General features: G+C 35.6%; 1 protein-coding gene across 6 annotated transcripts in view; it reads right to left on the reverse strand.

The window, feature by feature from the left end:
• Window positions 1-19520, reverse strand: part of VPS13B (vacuolar protein sorting 13 homolog B) — a 761111-nt gene that overhangs the window by 364064 nt on the left and 377527 nt on the right. For all 6 annotated transcript variants that reach the window (XM_012762009.3, XM_012762013.2, XM_012762010.3 and 3 more), the window contains one exon: window positions 18210-18444. In XM_012762009.3, the coding sequence (XP_012617463.2) occupies window positions 18210-18444 (235 nt within the window). The remainder of the gene's footprint in view (window positions 1-18209; window positions 18445-19520) is intronic.

A 19520-nucleotide genomic window follows, 5' to 3' on the forward strand; every position in this document is an offset into this window, starting at 1 on the left:
GAAACCAGCCTGAGCAAGAGCGAGACCCCGTCTCTACTATAAATAGAAAGAAATTAATTGGCCAACTAATATATACAAAAAAAAATTAGCCGGGCATGGTGGCGAATGCCTGTAGTCCCAGCTACTTGGGAGGCTGAGGCAGGAGGATTGCTTGAGCCAGGAGTTTGAGGTTGCTGTGAGCTAGGCTGACACCACGGCACTCACTCTAGCCTGGGCAACAAAGCGGGACTCTGTCTCAAAAAAAAAAAAAAAAAAAAAGAGTGACAGTAGTAGAGAAGAAAAGAGCCAAGCACAGTTTCTGATTGTGTTAGAACAACTACTATGAAATCACTACAGCTGCTGTCACTTCTTGACATGTAATCTACCCTGACTGGTACACTCCGGCCACGCAGACCACTTTCAATGTTTTCCTGTTGACCCTCTAATGTCACTGCACTCCCATTTCCTAAGATGATTTGACCATCTTGTTTCCTTATAACCTGAGAAAACATGATTTACACAAGGAAAAAGTTCATTCACTAAACAGTATGAAAGAATTAATGCAGATTTTTAGAAATCCTCTTTAAGATAGAACTAAATTTTTAAAATATTAAGTCCAGATGAAATACTCATGATAAACTAGTAAAAGAAAAAAAAGTGGTGAAAATTTGTCAGACATTGTAATTATACATAATGAATATTATTTTATATAATGAATATTATATATGTATATGCATGTATATATTATATGATATTATAAAGACAAATAGTAGAAGACATAAAAAACTAAAATGGTAGTATTCATCATAAAGAATGATTTTGATTTTCTTTTGTATATGTCCCTTGCTATCCAAATTTCCTTTCATGAGAATGTTACCCTGGTAATCATTGAAAAACACATTTTTAAGGCAATATAAATTATAAGATTCATTTTTTCAAAAACTGAATTTAAAAATTGTTGAATGATCACTTATACTCTTCACAAAAATTACTCATAACAGATCACACCTAACTAAGGTAAAATATAAAACTATAAAACCCCAGCAGATTAACAAGAGGAAATTGAGGTAATTTTGGGTTTGATGCTTTTTTAGATATGACACCAAACATACGAACCATGAAAGAAAGAATTGATAAGCTGCATTTCACTAAAATTAAAATTTTCTAGGTCAGTGCAGTGGCTCATGCCTATAATCCCGCACTTTGGGAGGCTGAAGGAGGAGGATAGCTTGAGGCCAGGAGTTTAAGACCAGTGGAGGCAACACAGCAAGACCTCATCTCTACAAAAATAAAATTAGCGAGGCGTAATGGTGTGTCCCTTCCAGCTACTTGGGAGCCTGAGGAAGCGGGATCACTTGAGTTCAGGAACTATAGTTCCTGAGTAAGCTATGATCATACCACTGCACTCTGGCCTGAGCAACAGAGAGTGAGACCCGGTAGCATAAAAGAAAAAAGAAAAAAAAAAAGAAATTCTACTCACAAAAAACACTGTCAAGAGAATGAAAAGACAAGTCACAGACTAGGAAAAAAATATTTGCAAAAGACACTTGATAAAGGAATGTTATCCAAAATAACAATGAACACCGCCAAGAGTGAGCCCTAAAGTAATCTACAGACTTTGGCAGATAATTAAGTGTTACTGTAGTTTTATCAGTTGTAACAACTGTACCATTCTGGTGGGGGATGCTGATAAGGGGCAGACTGTGCATGTGAAGCAGCCGGGGATATACAAGATATCTCTGTACCCTCCCTCTCAATTTTGCTGTGAAACTAAAACTGCTTTTAAAAAAAAGAAAGTCTAAAAAAATGTTATCAGGAAAAATATGACATCATATTAGATCTGCCATGTTGGTTTTTATTTTTAAAGTAAGTGTGGTAGGGGGAGGGAGGAAATTGGGAAATGCAAAATTGATTAGCAGGGAATAAATAAGGTAAGGTCTCTTTTTCAACCTTTAACACAACCTATACCTAAACAAATGATGGAGCTGGCTGGATGCAAGCTAGTAAAGGAATACTGTTTATAGCAATTATATTAAGTACACTTAGGTAGTTCAACGGCTTAATTTTACTTTTAAAACATACATGATTGTTTCCAAGAGATTTATTTAAGGAAACAATATCATCATCTAAAACAAATTTGAAGTTCGTTTCTGAACTTCCTCTTCTCCTCAAGGAATCCTACTTACATACATGGTTTAAGGATTAAAATCAAATATACAGAGTGAAACTGGAAAGAAAATCATTGCAACAGTACATCAACATTTTTCAGAACGAGTGGAAATTATGGTTTAAAAAAACTATGGTTTAATAAAACTACGGTTTAAGAAAAATTAAAATGGAACAATACATATAAACCACTAAGGTGAACACAAATTACATGGAAAAACAGCCCTTGTGTTTTTCATAGATGCTGAATAGTTTTCACACCAGTTTCTATTTAAAACTCACTAAATCCAATAATAGCAAAGTTTTAATTTATAAATAATCTCAATATTCCATTTCTGTCAAGATATTTTATTAAAGTCACAAGCAACTCATTTAAAGAAATAAAAACAAACCTCCTCTATGTATAGTGTAGAAACTCATCTGCTCAGAGGTGTTGGCTGGATGTAGCAAATTACATCTGCAAGGCTCACTGCAAGTGCTCCCTAATGATACTCAAGATGTTGATTTTGACCCAAACACACTACACAAATTAGATCTGGATATATTAGAGATCATGTCTCCTTTTCCATGGCAATTGAAATCAGATGAGACATTTCAACAAAGTCCCTCATTCTGAACTTTGTAAGTCTAAGTTCAGTATAGGTGTCTCAAATCTATACTGATAACTTTCCTTGTTCATCTTATTAATCATCTCTGTAATGCTCTTTTTTCCCTTTTCATTTTCTCATTTCTTAATGACCAGGAATTCTTTTTCAATTGTTTATATTAATAGACCTTAAGACAAGTTAGAAGTTAACCTTTTAACGTTTTAAGTTTTTTCCTCCTTATAGTAACAAAAAACTATTTACTATGAATAGCTTGAAAACCTCATGTGGTCTTCAAGTACACATTGAGCTCCTCTTCTGTGAATGTGTTGTGTTAGAGGATAGGAATAGAGCAGTGAACAAAACAGGTATGACTCCTGCTCTCTTCACCCTAGTAGGGGAGTCAGACCCTGAACAAAAATTGGGATAAGGGTTGTGAAAATAATGAGTGGAGTGCAGGAAAGCACAGAATCAGAGGATCCGATAAATGAAATACCCTGAAGTCAAATGGATGAGAAGGAGAAGGAAGCCTAGAGAAGAGATCAGGAAGGAGGAACCCATGTTTGTAGCATATACTAAGGCAGGTGTCCTCAAACTACGGCCCACGGGCCACATGGAGGTGTTTTTGCCCGTTTGTTTTTTTACTTCAAAATAAGGTATGTGCAGTGTGCATAGGAATTTGTTCATAGTTTTCTTTTTAACTATAGTCCAGCCCTCCAACTGTCTGAGGGACAGTGAACTGGCCCCCTGTTTAAAAAGTCTGAGGACCCCTGTACTATGGCGTTGTGATAGGACTATGCCATATCTGTCAAAGAACATAGAAAGGCTACTGGGGCTGGAACTGGGCACCAGTGAGCAGAAAGTAAGGCTAGAGATAGCAGCAGGACCAACTCATATAGGGTCTTGCTGGTCATGTGAAAGATTTTGAAATTTACCCTATGACTGATAGAAAGTGATAAAAGGGATTTCAGGCAAAAATAACTAAATTACTCTTCCTAACAAAGAAAACGGAATTTGAAATTACTTTGGTGAGGAGATTAAAGAGAGAAGGAAAACAGAGAAAGAAATCTCTTGTGGCAGCTTTGCTAAGTAAGAATTCTAAAGTCCAAAAATGTCTTAAGAGACTAAAAGCAATTATAAAAATTATCTGATACAGGGTGTACCAATACCATCTCTTCCCCGTAGGACATCTTCAGCAGACTCTGCTTTATTCTTTAATGTTTCTTTGCGAGTGGATTCTATAAGTGAATTAAAAAGAGCTATATGTCTACTACAGAGATAGGGTCCATACAGAGTTCTAGGAACATGGCAGCAGAAGAGACCAAGAAATGAAAATATATCTGGGAAGCAACAGAGATTAAAATCCAGGCCATAAACAAACATATGAAAAAATGCTCAACATCTCTAATCATCAGGGAAATGCAAATCAAAACCACAATGAGATATCACTTAACTCCAGTGAGAATCGCCTTTATCAAAAAGTCCCCAAACAACAAATGCTGGCGTGGATGCAGAGAGAGAGCAACACTCCTACACTGCTGGTGGGACTGCAAACTAGTTCAACCTCTGTGGAAAGCAATATGGAGATACCTCAAAGTGATACAAGTAGATCTACCATTTGATCCAGCAATTCCACTGCTGGGCATCTACCCAAAAGATCAAAAGTCACTTTATGAAAAAGACACCCGCACTCAAATGTTTATAGCAGCACAATTCACAATTGCAAAAATGTGGAAACAACCCAAGTGCCCATCAATTCATGAGTGGATTAATAAAATATGGTATATGTATACCATGGAATACTACTCAGCTTTAAGAAACAATGGTGATATAGCACCTCTTGTATATTCCTGGATACAGCTGGAACCCATTCTACTAAGTGAAGTATCTCAAGAACAGAAAAACAAGCACCACATGTACTCACCAGCAAATTGGTATTAACGGATCAACACCCAAGTGGAAATATAGGAGTAACATTTATCTGGTGTCGGGAGGGTGGGAGGGTGGAGGAGGGGATGGGTGTATACAACCACAACGAGTAAGATGTGCAATGTTTGGGGGATGGACATGCTTGAAGCTCTTACTCGAGGGGGGAGGCGGGCATGGGCAATATAAGTAACCTTAATATTTGTACCCCCATAATACGCTAAAATTAAAAAAAAAAAACAGGCCATGGAATTTGGAAATCCTACTTAGATATTAACAATAAATATCCTAGATATAAACAATAACAATAATGGCTTTTAGTGAGCCATGTGACAGATACAGATACTGTTTAAAGCACCAATACATTGTCTTATTTAATCCCTAAAATCCTTTGAAAAAGATACTAAGTAGAGAGTGATAAACAAGCTTCAACCAAAGACTGTTGATTGCACTACTCCCCTCAATAGCCTATAAAACATCAGAGAGCAAGAACCATAGTTGTCTTGTTCAAATCTATATTTTTTGTGTCTGCCACATGGTAGGTGCTCAATACGTATTTGTTGAATGAATGGGACAGATATGAGGGCAGGTGGGAAGATAAAAAAATTTTTTTAAAAGCCTGGAGGAATGAGCGAGAGAGACAGGAGAGATGGTGAAAGAAAGTATAGCCTAGCCTTTAGGATGTGAAACAAAAAAAAAAAAAAGAAAAAAGAAATTCGATATCCTTAGAATGCTGTATCAAGTATTAATAACTTTCTCATTTATAAAGATGTAGATTATGTTTCCAGGTTTACTGGAATCAAATTTATGTCTCTTAGGTATCTGAAGATATTGAGAAAGCTTTAAGGCAGGAATAAAAAGGTCCCATTTTATTAATTTGTTCTAACTGCATTCATAATGATGATCACTACTTTTGTTAAATGATTAAAGTTTGTATCATACTTTCTGTTTTATAGGCAAAAATATACAATATACCAAAATATCTCCATCAAAAATAAAGGTTTGAACATACAATCTGAGTTACATAGGAATCTGTTCTTTGTGTTTCATTCCATCATCAATCTAAATAATTTGTTTCAAAGAACTGTGAAATAGAAATTTAGAACCCAAGAATGCTAACCAAGCAATGCCAAAGATAAAGAGAAAAATAATTTCTCAGTTTTAAGGAGAAGCAACAAAAAGGAGAAAGAAAGAAAAGAAATATATCATTGAACACATGGTCTTCATAACCACCAAAGTCAAATGGTAGGATTAATATTGAAATTTTAACTAAAAGTTGTTTTCTATAGAATACAGATAATGTGTCATTAAGTTCCATTTTTGCTTAAGTTATCCTGACTTGGTTTCTGTTGCTTGCAACTAAAGAATATCAAGATATATACATACACACACACACACACACACACACACACACATACACACACACACACACCCCATCCTCTCTCTCCTGTCATTATCAAATAATTATCTTTAAAAAACTATTGATTTATTGTATCGATTCTTCATTTTCCTTTCAGTTCTCAAACCACCATCATTTGACTTACATTAACATCATTCCTCTGAAAGTATTATGATAAAAGAAACAATTACATAAATTGTCAAATCCCACTGACACTTTTTAGTACTTACCTTATTGGGCATGTCTGCTACATTTATAAATAATCTAATCCTTTGTCTTCCATAAGACTACTACCTCATGATTTTTCCTCTACTTACCTGACCTTTTATTTGTAGTTTCCATCATAAATTATTCTTTTCTTTCTCAGCCCACACATAGGGGATGTTCCCCTGTTATATGTAGATCTCACTTAATTTGTCACTATATAGGTGACTTTGGATAATTTCATCTTTCTTTACGTTTTACCAGTTATTATTTTGTATCTGCAACAATGACCTTTGAGGTCTAGATCTATATATGTAGCTCATCAGATTTATTTATTTGAATGTCCTACAGGTACTTTACAATATGCCTCAAACTAAATTCATCCATCCTATCTTGCACACCAAAAACTGGCCCTATTTCTTTATTCCTAACCATAATATTTACTATATGAATGTGTACAGAGATATCCAAGCTAGAAACCAAGGATTTATTCTACATATTTTCCTCTTCTTCCCCATTTATAACTAATTCAGTCACTGACTTTTGACAGTTTTTTGTTAACCTCTTAAGTATTTTTCCATTCTGTCCCAAAATTTCTATCTCTATTCACCACTGTCCTGGTTCTGACAGTCATGTTTCTTCTAGACAACTGTTAGCTAATTGCAATATCTAATGAATCTCCTTGCCTCCAGTTTTTCTATTTTCTCCCATTTCCCCCAATCCACCCTCAAAAAAAGTTACTGAGCAAAAATAAGCTAAAAATAAACAACGATATCAAAGTAGCAGATTGGAGAGGTGTATGATAGGAAGATGGTATGGATTTAGACATTCCATATCTGATTGAGCATGAATAACTGAAAATATTTATCTATGTTCAGAAACTAGTAAAAGAACAGTGAAAGTGGAAAAGCATTATAAATCAAAAAGGCCTATGGGAATGAGATGATATGACAGGAGAAAAGGCATCACAATTTTTTTTAAAGATACAAAGTGAATAAATAAATAGGAAATTACTGAGACCAGAAGGGTAACCTATGAAAAAGCAGTTTGACTCATGCCCTTAGTCCCAATACTTAAGAATGTGTGAAAAAGAGAATGCAGAAGTGGCAATGAAACCAGAAAGGCTGTTTGAAAGCTGGCAAAATGAGTAATTAGACCTTTAGATTCTTTCTTCATCTATGCACATATGTGAAGATAAAGAGTAAACAACTCTTTATACAAATGCATCAAAAGATTATACCCACGTATTTTTATAAACACTCCCATAAATGAAGAAAAAAGATAAATTTATAATCATTCATAAGAAGTTAGTATCTATAGTTTTTTTTAAGACCTAAAGAGGATTTAAATGCCTTGAAATAATCTCTTTTCCTCAGGGTAGGTTAGGCCAGAGAGAATAACCATATGGTTAAAAAATTGTTTCTACTTTAAGTTTCAATGTTGATTATACAGTCACTCTATATTCTCTTAGGGAGTATGAAAAATAGACTTTGGAAGTTTCTATTTTATTCAAGCCCTCTCCATCTGGTATGTGGGTTTTTAAAAAGTTCAAAATAAACTAAGTTGCTGTCTAACTCAGTTTGAAGGAAAAAAATTAGAAAATATAATAACATCTTAAGCTTTAAGATGGAGACTTCTCTAGTTCTTAAGTCACTCTTAATGTATTTGAAAAAACAAGATGAGAATAAAATAATGGATTATATGAAAAGGACAAGCAGAAGTTGGCAGGAGTTTTGTAGGAATAAGAGATTTTAAATGAGTATTGAAGACATGAACAAGGGTAGGCAGTATGTATCAGTCCCTTTATAAAATCCATTAGATAAAAGAGGGTATGATAGTGTCACAACATCTTTAAAAAACATCACTGAGGGATTCTATTTACAGCAATATGGTAGACTTAGTGTCTTCTGCTAAAACAAATGAAAATGATGAATATACTGTATTTATGAAATATTTATGACACATACTGGGCATAGAACTTATATATAATTTGTTTTACATACCTACATGCACACACACATGAATAATATCTTCTTTAACTCATTAATGAGTTTCCAAAAAGAGTAAAGATGATTAAGGCCAGGGACTGAGAAAGCCAGAAACTCAGAGGTAAGCAAAGTAAATGCTATGAGTCACTTCAAAGCTGATAAAACTTAGCATTCATGCTCACAACTGAACTGAGGTCAACTTCAAGCTGAAGGAAGATAAGGCCCAAAGCAGCCCACTGGCAGTGCAGAAACAAATAGAAGGTAAGGGTGGTATGCAAATGGTTATGATAATAATGTTAGGAAAACAAAATAAAATTGTCCTGCTCTTTTTCTCCTTATATGACCCTCTCACAAATGCTACCAGAAAATGAAACCCTGAATAGAGGGGGAAAAAATTTCGTAGCCACAACCCAGCCCTTATAAGAGGTTGTAGCTTCAATTTTTATTATCTAAGTGGCATAAAACCCTCTAATCAAGAATTTAGTTTCAAGTGGTCCTGAGCTGGTAATGCCAGCATGTCAGAAATAAATTTAAACCTACACAGGAGGAATTTTTTAGGCTAGTTTTCCAACCTATACAGGAGGAATCTCTTAGGCTAGTCTTCAAAAAGTTTCCACAGAGAAATTTCTAAGGAAAACAAGTAGCCCAGAAAATAAAAGAACAATTAAAGAATACACAAAGAATACTAGGCATAGTAGGCAAGAGTCTACAGGAATTAGACAATAACATAAAATGTTTTAAGTACTAGCAAATAAAAGGAAGGCTTGACAACATAAACAGGCTTTAAAAAGAATCAAGGTAAAAAGAATATCATAAGTACAATTTTAAATTCAATAAATAAAATGCTATAAACTTAAAAAGAGGAAAACTAATGTATGGTTTTAGATATTAAGATATAATTCACCTCTAAAGAAATAGTGACTGGCAAGGGGCCAGAGAAGATTTTCTGGGTGCTGGAAATATTCCTGATCCTGACTCAGGTGCTGGTAACATGTATGGGTTTATTTGGTAAAATTGTATTAAGGTGTACATTAAGTGTGGTGAGGGTTTCTATAACATTTCCATAAAAGTTTACATAAAAAAATTCAATGAATTTTAACACAATATTAGATAAAACTGGAAAGAAAATTAATGAACTGCAAAACCAAATTAAAGAAATTAACTGGAATGCATGCCAGCAAGTCAAAAGAAAAAAATATGAAAGAGCAAAGAAGTGATTATACAGTCAAAATGTAAAATGGTCTAATACATGTGTGGAAAGAATGAGGTAGAGATAACATCTGAATAGATAATGCCAGAAAACTTGCAGAGCTCATAAAAGACTCCAGCACTAAAATTTTAAAACATGAAGACTGAGAAGATCCTTAAAAAGCCAGAGAGAAAAGACAAACTGCCTCCAAAGGAAACACAAAATGACAATGTATTTTCCGAAAAGATCAATGAAAAGCAACTCAGCACAATAGTATCTTTAACGGGCTGGAATAAAATAACTATATGCAAAGAATTGTATACCCAATTCTAAAAGAAAGGCAAAATAAAGATACTTTCAAACAAACAAAATTGAGAATTTACTAATCAGACCATCACAAAAAGAGATTCTAAAGGATGTACTTCAGGCAGAAGTCAAATAAATGATCTGAGATAGAAAAACCGACTGAGCTATGAAAAGGAATGACTACCTAAGGCATTTATTAGTATATGGGTCAGCAAATGTGGCGCATGACCAAATCCAGCCAACCACCAGATTTTATATATAAAGTTTTACTGGAACACAGCCACATCAACTTATTGACACATTGTCCATGGCTGCTTCTTCATTACAAAGTACACTTAAGTAGTTAAAACAGAAACTATGCAGCTGATAAAACCAAAAATATTTTCCATCTGGTACTTTACTTAGAAAGTTTTCCAACCTCTGTACTAGCTGTATACATGAGAAATCTAAATAATTATATTATAAAATAATGATATCTTATAAAGTTTTTGAAAATAAAAGATAGTATTAAAATATGTGATAATAACGACCTGTTAATTTGAAGAAGAGGATTAAAGTGGTTAAAGAATTGTTTGTTCAGGAGGAGGATCAAGATGGCGGACGAGAAACACCGCCAGAAAGAGTGTCTCTACAGAAAAGACAGATTCTAGCAGAAATTAGAAAAAAGAAGCAAGAAGGCGAGCATACAGCAGACGAGGGCCGGAAGGAGGGGTACCTGAGACCCTGGGAGACTCCACAGGAGGAGGCTACGGAGGAGAACTGGAAGCTGAGACCGCAGGAGCAGCCCGGAGACCAGCGGGAAGGATAGGTGGATAAATCACCTTTCTCCTCCCCTGCATTTGGGACTGCTGGTGGGCTCCCCAGCAGGTGGAGAGACCTGCGGACACCAGCCCAGAGACGGCCGCTGCCAGCTAGTGGTGAGCCTGTAGCATACACGGCACCAGACTCCCAAATCCCTCGGGGCACCTCCGTGTGCACAGACCCGAGCCACGCGGCAGGCGCCATATTGCCTCCTCTTCCCCTCTGCCGACCCTAACGTGGCTACCCAGAGAGACAATACAGCCACCAGCCGGAGGCACCTCCAGGGAGTGGGGCCTTCCCTTTTGGGACCCTACAGCTGACTAAGGGGAACTCAGACTGTGAACTCCCTACCCGCCAGCCCTCCCAGGTGCTGCTGGCACGGTGTTCCCAGGAGAACAGTGCCGACTCAGAGGCTGAGAGACACAGACACAGCGTGGGCTCCCTGGGGGTGAATTGGGACCAGAACTCCTCTCCCTGGTGGGGATACAGTTTGAACTCTGGGACTCAGCGGTCGGACCTGCAGACCAGATCCCGTGCACCCAGGTCTAGCACTGCTTGGGGCACAGAAGGGATATTTGTGAACAGCCTGCTGAGGTGTGTGTGCCTTCAGGGGCAGATCAGCATCCTAGAGGGCAAACCTCCCCCCAAAGCCCAGGTGGCATTCCTGAGCAGGGAACCTCCCCGCCGACATCACAATCCGGGGAGGCCTAGTGGCGTGTGGTCTGGCCTGCTGGCAGAGGCCCAGGAGTAGCTGCGGAGTTGGGGAGGGTGGAAAGAAGCGAGGCCAGCTCCAGACTGTGGGTCTCAGACAGCCCCACCCCCACAAGCAAACTTTCTGGCTGAGCGGGACCATTCCAGCCCCGCCCTGACAGCTTTTCCTGGAAGCAGAGACCAGAACTTTGACCCCTGCTAACGGCATTGGTGGTGCATAAGGGCAGGCTTACCCAACCCAGCTTTGCCCAGAACAATAGCTGATAACAGGACACAAAAACAACAGCATAGCCTGTTCCTCCAAGCAAGCGCCACCTACTGACAGGGAGGGCATCCTGCACAGCCTTTTCATGGCACCCACTGACTCATTATACAGGGAGTGGTCGAATCTCACACACAGACACCACCTAACGGCTCAGAAACTAAAAAAGGCGTGTGAATATCCAAACAAAAACCTAAAGGAAAGAAACAACAACTGATCGACATGGGAAGAAATCAGCGAAGGAACTCAGGAAATATGAAGAACCAAATGGAAAACACACCCCCAAAGAGGAGCACCACCCCCCTAGAAATGGGCACCAACCCAAATCAGGCAACCAAAATGACAGAAGAGGAATTTCGTATGTGGATCATAAGAACACTCACCAAGCTACAACAACAACTCAATAACCAACACAAAGAAACCACAAAAAACCTCCAGGACCTAGAACAAAAGTTCACTAAAGAAATAGACACAATGAAGAAAAGTTTAACCGAACTCCTGGAAATGAAGAATCAATTCAGGGAACTATAAAATACAGTGGAAAGTCTCAAGAACAGGGTAGATCAAACAGAAGAAAGAATCTCAGAGATTGAAGATAACACCCTCCAACTAAATAAAACAGTCACAGAGATAGAGCAGAGAAACAAGAGAAAAGAGCAAAGCCTACAAGAGATGTGGGATTATGTGAAGAAACCTAATGTGAGGGTCATAGGCTTACCAGAAGGGGAAGAGGACAACACCCAAGGGTTGGACAAGCTGTTTGAAGATATAATAGAGGAAAATTCCCAGGCCTTGCTCAAAATCTCGATATACAAGTTCAAGAAGCTCAGAGGACCCCTGGGAGATTCAATGCTAACAGGAAGACGTCACGACATGCAGTCATCAGACTGACCAAAATATCAACTAAAGAAGCCCTACTAAGAGCTGTAAGACAAAAGAAGCAAGTGACATACAAGGGAAAGCCAATTCGACTAACACCAGACTTCTCTAATGAGACTTTACAAGCAAGGAGAGACTGGGGCCCCATTCTCACTCTTCTGAAACAAAACAATGCCCACCCTAGAATCTTATTCCCTGCAAAACTAAGCTTCGTATATGAAGGAGAAATAAAGACATTCTCAGACAAGCAAAGTCTCAGAGAATTCAACAAGACAAGACGTGCCCTACAAGAAGTACTCAAAACAGTGTTAGGCACGGAACACCATAATAAAAACTCACGAATATAAAAACAACCAAAACCCAAAGATTAAAGGCCAGATAATACAATGGCTCAAGAGAGAAATCAAAGCAACAACATCCAACCCAACAGAATGAACAGTAATCTACGTTACCTATCAGTTCTCTCAATAAATGTGAATGGCTTAAACTCTCCACTCAAGAGACATAGGCTGGCTGAATGGATAAAAAAATATAGGCCAAGTATATGCTGTCTTCAGGAAACACATCTAACCTGCAAGGATGCAAATAGACTAAAAGTAAAAGGGTGGAGATCAGTATTCCAGGCAAGTGGAAGCCAAAAGAAGGCTGGCGTAGCAGTTCTAATTTCAGACGATTTAGTTTTTAAAACAACAAAAGTAGTGAAAGACAAAGAGGGTCATTATATAATGGTGAAGGGCACACTTCAACAAGAAGAGATAACAATTTTAAATATATATGCACCCAACTTAGGTGCACCCAGTTTCATAAAGCAAACCTTACTGGATCTAAGCAAATGGATTAATAGCAACTCCATAATCACCGGAGATTTCAACACCCCACTGACGGCACAAGAGAGATCCTCCAAACAGAAAATTAATAAAGAAATAATGGACTTAAACAAAACCTTGGAACAACTGGGTCTGACTGACATCTACAGGACATTCTACCCAAAATCCACTGAATATACGTTCTTCTCATCAGCTCACGGGACATTCTCTAAGATTGACCATATCCTAGGACACAAAGTAAATCTCAAGAAATTTAAAAAAATAGAAATCATACCATGTACCTTCTCAGATCACAGTGGAATAAAACTAGAAATCAACCCTAACAGAAACTCACATTTCTACACAAAAACATGGAAATTAAACAACCTCCTACTAAATGATTACTTCATAAATGAAGGAATCAAGATGGAAATAAAAAAATTCTATACTCCTACACTGCTTGTGGGACTGCAAATTAGTTCAACCTCTGTGGAAAGCAATATGGAGATACCTTAAAGCGATACAAGTGAATCTACCATTTGATCCAGCAATCCCACTGCTGGCCATCTACCCAAAGGATCCCATGACACTCTACAAAAAAGACACCTGCACTTGAATGTTTATAGCAGCACAATTCATAATTGCAAGGCTGTGGAAACAGCCCAAGTGCCCATCAATCCAAGAATGGATTAATAAAATGTGGTACATGTATACCATGGAGTACTATTCAGCTCTAAGAAACAATAGTGATATAGCACATCTTATATTTTCCTGGTTAGAGCTGGAACTCATACTATTAAGTGAAGTTTCCCAAGAATGGAAAAACAAGTACCACATATACTCACCAGCAAATTGGTATTAACTGAACAGCACCTAAGTGGTCACATAGGTACTGCAGTAATAGGGTATTGAGCAGGGGGGAGGGGGGCGGGGGGCACATCTCACTCATTATACATATATAATGAGTGAGATGTGCACCATCTCGGGGATGGTTATGCTGGAGACTCAGACTTGTGGGGAGAGGGGGGGAAATGGGCATTTATTGAAACCTTAAAATCTGTACCCCCATAATATGCTGAAATAAAAAAAAAAAGAAAGAAAAAAAAAGAATTGTTTGTTCAGGAGGACAAATAGATTGATTTACTACATAATTTAATAAATTAAATATGCATCTTAATATTTCTAGAATTGCAATTTAGTTTGTGGAAGGAGTGTTAATTTCTAAGATAAAACAAGAATAGTAAAGGAATAATTTCCAATATAGCAAGGGAAAAGTTTTAATTTATAAATATATAATATAGGTAATATGCAGTATATATTTTATATAATTATGTAAAATAAAATTAAATGTGTAATATATGATAGTATATATTATATATGATATATATTATAAATAATACACATATTATAAATATACATTTATATTACAAAAATTTTATATTACAAATATTTATATTACAAAGAAAATCAACTAAGAGAGTGAAAAGACAATGCATAAAATGGGAGAAAATATTTGCAAATCATTTATCTGGTAAGGGTCTAGTATACAGAATAAACGAGGGGTCTTAATAAAGTTCCTGGAAAATGTGTATTATTAACAAAACTATGCAAGGATTTCAAAAAAATTTTTGCACCTAAATAAATTCATATTAACTTGTCATAATATGTCTGAACAGGATCTAGTTTGTAGCACTTAGGAGGATAAGACACCAGTTTGAAATGAGCTACTATCAGAGAAATATGAATTCTGCTAAGACTGAAGCAAGAACATACATCAAATTTACAGTGAAGTTTGGGTGGAAGAATGGTGTAATCACTTATGAAAAGTTTATGGGGATAATCCCCCCTTCAAATTAACAGTTTACAAGTGGATACCTTGTTTTAACAAGGGACAAGACAATGTTTAAGATTAAGCCCATGGTGACAGACCATCCACATCAATATGAGAGGAAAATATTCATCTTGTTTGTCCCCTAACTGAAGAGGACTGACAATTAACAGAACAGTAGGAAACATCATAGACATCTCAATTGGTTCAGCTTTCACGATTCTGACTGAAAAATTAAAGATAAGCAAACTTTCTACTTGATGGGTGCCAAAACCATTAAACCCAGATCAGCTGCAGGTGGGAGCAGAGGTTTCAATGGAAATTTTAAATAATTAGGATCAAGATCCTGAAACATTTCTTCAAAGAATTGTAAACAGCAGATGAAACATGGCTTTCCCCATATGATCCTGAAGACAATGCACAATCAAAGTAATGGCTACCAAGAGATGGAAGTGTGGCAGTCAAAGCAAAAGCAGACTGGTGGAGAGCAAAAGTCATGACAACAGTTTTTTTTGATGTTCCAGGCATTTTGCTTGTTAACTTCCCAGAAGGCCAAAGAACGATATAATCTGCTTCTTATTAGAGTGTTTTGAGAAAGTCAGCCAAAGCTTTAGCAGAAAAACATCCAGCAAAGCTTCATCAGAGAGTCCTTCTCTCCCATAAGAATGCTCCTACTCATTCCTCTCATCAAACAAGGGCAATTTTGCAAGCATTCTGATGGCAAATCATTAGGCATTCACCTTTACAATCCTTATTTGGTGCCTTCTAATTTTTTTGTTTTTGTTGTTTCCTAATCTTAAAAATCTGTAAAGGGCACCCATTTATCTTCAGTTAATAATAACAAAGACTACATTGATATGGTTAAATTTCCAGGATCCTCAATTCTTTAAGGATAGACTAAATGGGTGGTATCATCACCTACAAAAGTGGTGAGGCCTTATGTTGAGAAATAAAGTTTATATTTATTCTTTTAGTTACATTTTTCCAAAAAACTTTTGAATTCCCCTCATACAAAAAACTCCTACGACTGAACTGTAAGAATGTAAGTAATCCAACTAAAAAGTGGGCAAAAGAACTTGAAGAAAATATCAAAGAAGATATACTACTGACCAATAGGCACATTTAAATATGCTCAACATCATTAGTCATTAAGGAAATGGAAATCAAAATCACAAGGAGATACCACTTCATACCTACTGGGATGGCTAGAATCAAGAAAGGAATGAAAGAAAGGAAGAAGGAAAGAAGAAATAAAATAAATAAAAAATAGTGACAAAGATGCTGAGAAATTAGACCCTCATACATTGATGTAGAATTGCAAAATGGTGCAAGACACTTTGGACAACAGTCTGCCAATTCCTCAAAAGCTTAAACATAAAGTTACCATATGATGCAACAATTCCACTCCAAGGCATATACCTAACAGAAATTTAATCATGTCCATAAAAAATCCTATAAAAGAATATCCATATCAAAATTATTCATAAAAGCCAAGAAGTAGAAGTAACTACAGATGTCCATCAACTGAAGAATGTATAAATAAAATTTGATATAGCCATGAAATGGAATACTATTCAGCCATTAAAAAGGAATGAAGACTGCTACAATATAAATTGACCTGAAAATATTATGATAAGTGAAAGAATCCAATCGTAAAAGATCATATACTATATGCTTCCATTTATATGAAGTATCTAAAATAGGCAAATTAACAGAGACAGAAAATACATTCATGGTTGCTAGGGTCTGGGGAGAAGAGCAATGGGGAGTGACTGCTAATGGTGTAGCATTTCTTTTTTGGGAGATGACACTGTTCTAAAATTCTATACTGGCAATGGTTGCACAAAACTGTCAATGTGTTAAAAATCAATAAATAGTACACTTTAAAAAGAAAAATTTTATGATATGTGTGCATTATATCAAAGTAGCTATAGTATAAATATTAGTGAATTTTAACAATCAAAGGACAAATTATTTTAATGTTACAAAAATTATTCCAGAGTTAAGAAAAAAAAGAGGGGGAAAGAGCATTTATTGAAACCTTAAAATCTGTACCCCCATAATATGCCGAAATAAAAAAAAAAAGAAAGAAAGAAAAGAGGAGGCATTCCACAACTCAATTATGAGGTTAGCATATCCTTGATATGCTATACAATAGCTGTTAGAATAATAAAGAATTCCTAACAACCAAAAGTGAGTAACAAAGAATAAATATTCCTGCTGAAGATGCTAGAAAAAGGATCCTTGCATCAAAGCAAAGATTACACAGGAAGAACTCTAAAAATGTTCCCTCCAACCTTTAAAATTCTATGATTTAATGATAATGGTATTCATATTATTAAGGATCAAAAATGTCTGCCAGTAAAATCATGCTTATATCTTATAAACCTATGAAAAGTAGATTTCAATGGAAATTTTAGTATAGAGAAAAGGGAAGAGAAATCAACATCAAAGTTGAAGTAAAAAATTACACAGGCTATGTCTGCTTTTCACTGACAGTATGTGTAGTAATCTGAATGGTATCAGGATTCATATAGTTACATCCTAATAATATGAACAAGGTGTTGACCAGTTTAGCGCTGTCAAAAATTTGAGCCTTGTTATTAAAATATATATTCACATTATTTACTTTGTGACTCAAAACTTTTCCAGGTTCATATATTGTTTGAAATGAATATGTCAAAGTTCAAAAGGGTATGAATTCACAACTGAAAACAGAAAAAATCATGTATTGGAGAAAGAATCATTACTCTAATCATCACATAATTATTTACTTTGTGCAAAGAAATGAGCAATCTAGAAATATATTATGCTTGATGTAAATAATAGATTCATTCATGTATAATATTCTTTCATAAGTGGCCTAAATTAAGATCAAGCTCCTTATTATTAGTTCAGTCTAATGACAACATCCCAAACCAACTTTCTTCCCAAGTTAATTTTTGCTATGTTTACATTATAGTGATTATATTGCATATGATCTTTTTTACAGACAATTTACATTTACATATGAACATATAATTAAAAGGTACAGATTACAATAAATAGCATCACTTAGTTCATTTACTTTGGTCTTTAATGAGAAGACTAATTTATATATACACTGACATTTAAAAACACAACAAACCTAAAAACATTAGTATAAAATATTAACCATAGGAAGAATTTTTAAAAAATATACCTTCTTCAAGGATGGGTCGTGGGATGACAAATGGAATCTCCTGCAGAGGTTCCATATACTTGTGACCAGCACTAATAACCTTTATTTGAGGTAAACAGAAGACAAGCATTCCTGGCATGCTGGTTTGTCCATGGTACCAACTTCTTACTGTTCCCGGAATGTCACCAGCTACAATAGTACTTGGGGAAGGCAGGCTATCATTTGGAATGAATACGCAACAAGATTGTACTTCAAGCTAGAAAAGAAAAGCAGAATTAAACTATTTGGATCAGACTAAACATGCCTTCAAAAACCTAACATCATCTCTAGAATAAACCAAAAAAGAAAATGATCCATATTTCTTTCTTTATGAGTTATTTTTACTAAGGAACAACAAAAAAACTTGCTATAAACTTGATCAAAACTACTCAGTGACATGAGATGAAAATATATCTGCCCTTCCACAGTTCTTTCCAAGAAACATGACTGAGTTAGGAAATGCGTTGGCAAAAAAGGTGAGAAAATCCTTCTTCTTTTGCAGTTCATTAGATTTTGTTAACACCAGATAAGGTCTTAGAACTGACTAGCCTTTCATTGCTTTTACTTTTTTTAAAAAAAGGATATTTCTATGTGAATTTGGCTTTTTCCATTTTCACTTTGCAAACTAAAATATAAGAAAATGAGGTTTAAAATGCTCAGTTTATAGCACTAGACAATAATTAAAGAACATGTTTATATCACAGTCTTTTTATATACATGTATATAATGATTCAAGTATATACACATATATCACATTTATTACATATAAAAAGATACATGATAATATGAAAAATCAGAAGACTTAAAAATCAGAGCATTATCCCTTGCTTTTGTCATTTTTCAAATTACCTAAATTGTGATTTCATATAAAATGTTTATGCTCCTCTATCCCCAGTATAGTTATTTAAGTTGCCAAGAGCTTAGAGAGTTTGTATAATAAGACTAAGTAAGCCCAACCAAAAACTGAATTCATCATGAATTTTTAATTCAGAAACAATATAGGTAAAATTCTATTAGTCTTAGTTGTCTCTTACAAAGTAATATTCTGTACCAGGTTATTAAATTGCCCTAACAGCGTAACATAGTTGAATTATTTATTAAGAAAATATAAACTATGACTTGTTGATTTTCTATAAAATATTTGGCATACACAGGTGTTATCTGAAGGTGTAATAAAAATAATTTTTTTTACTTTATAAATTCTAGGAAATTACATTAGCAAAAAGGTTATATTTTATAAAAGATAACCAAGGATACAGTGATATTGCTTCTCTTGGGGCAAATATTTTCCTT

The sequence above is a fragment of the Microcebus murinus genome, chromosome 7 (assembly GCF_040939455.1).
Source record: "Microcebus murinus isolate Inina chromosome 7, M.murinus_Inina_mat1.0, whole genome shotgun sequence".
Taxonomy (NCBI): Eukaryota; Metazoa; Chordata; class Mammalia; order Primates; family Cheirogaleidae; genus Microcebus; species Microcebus murinus.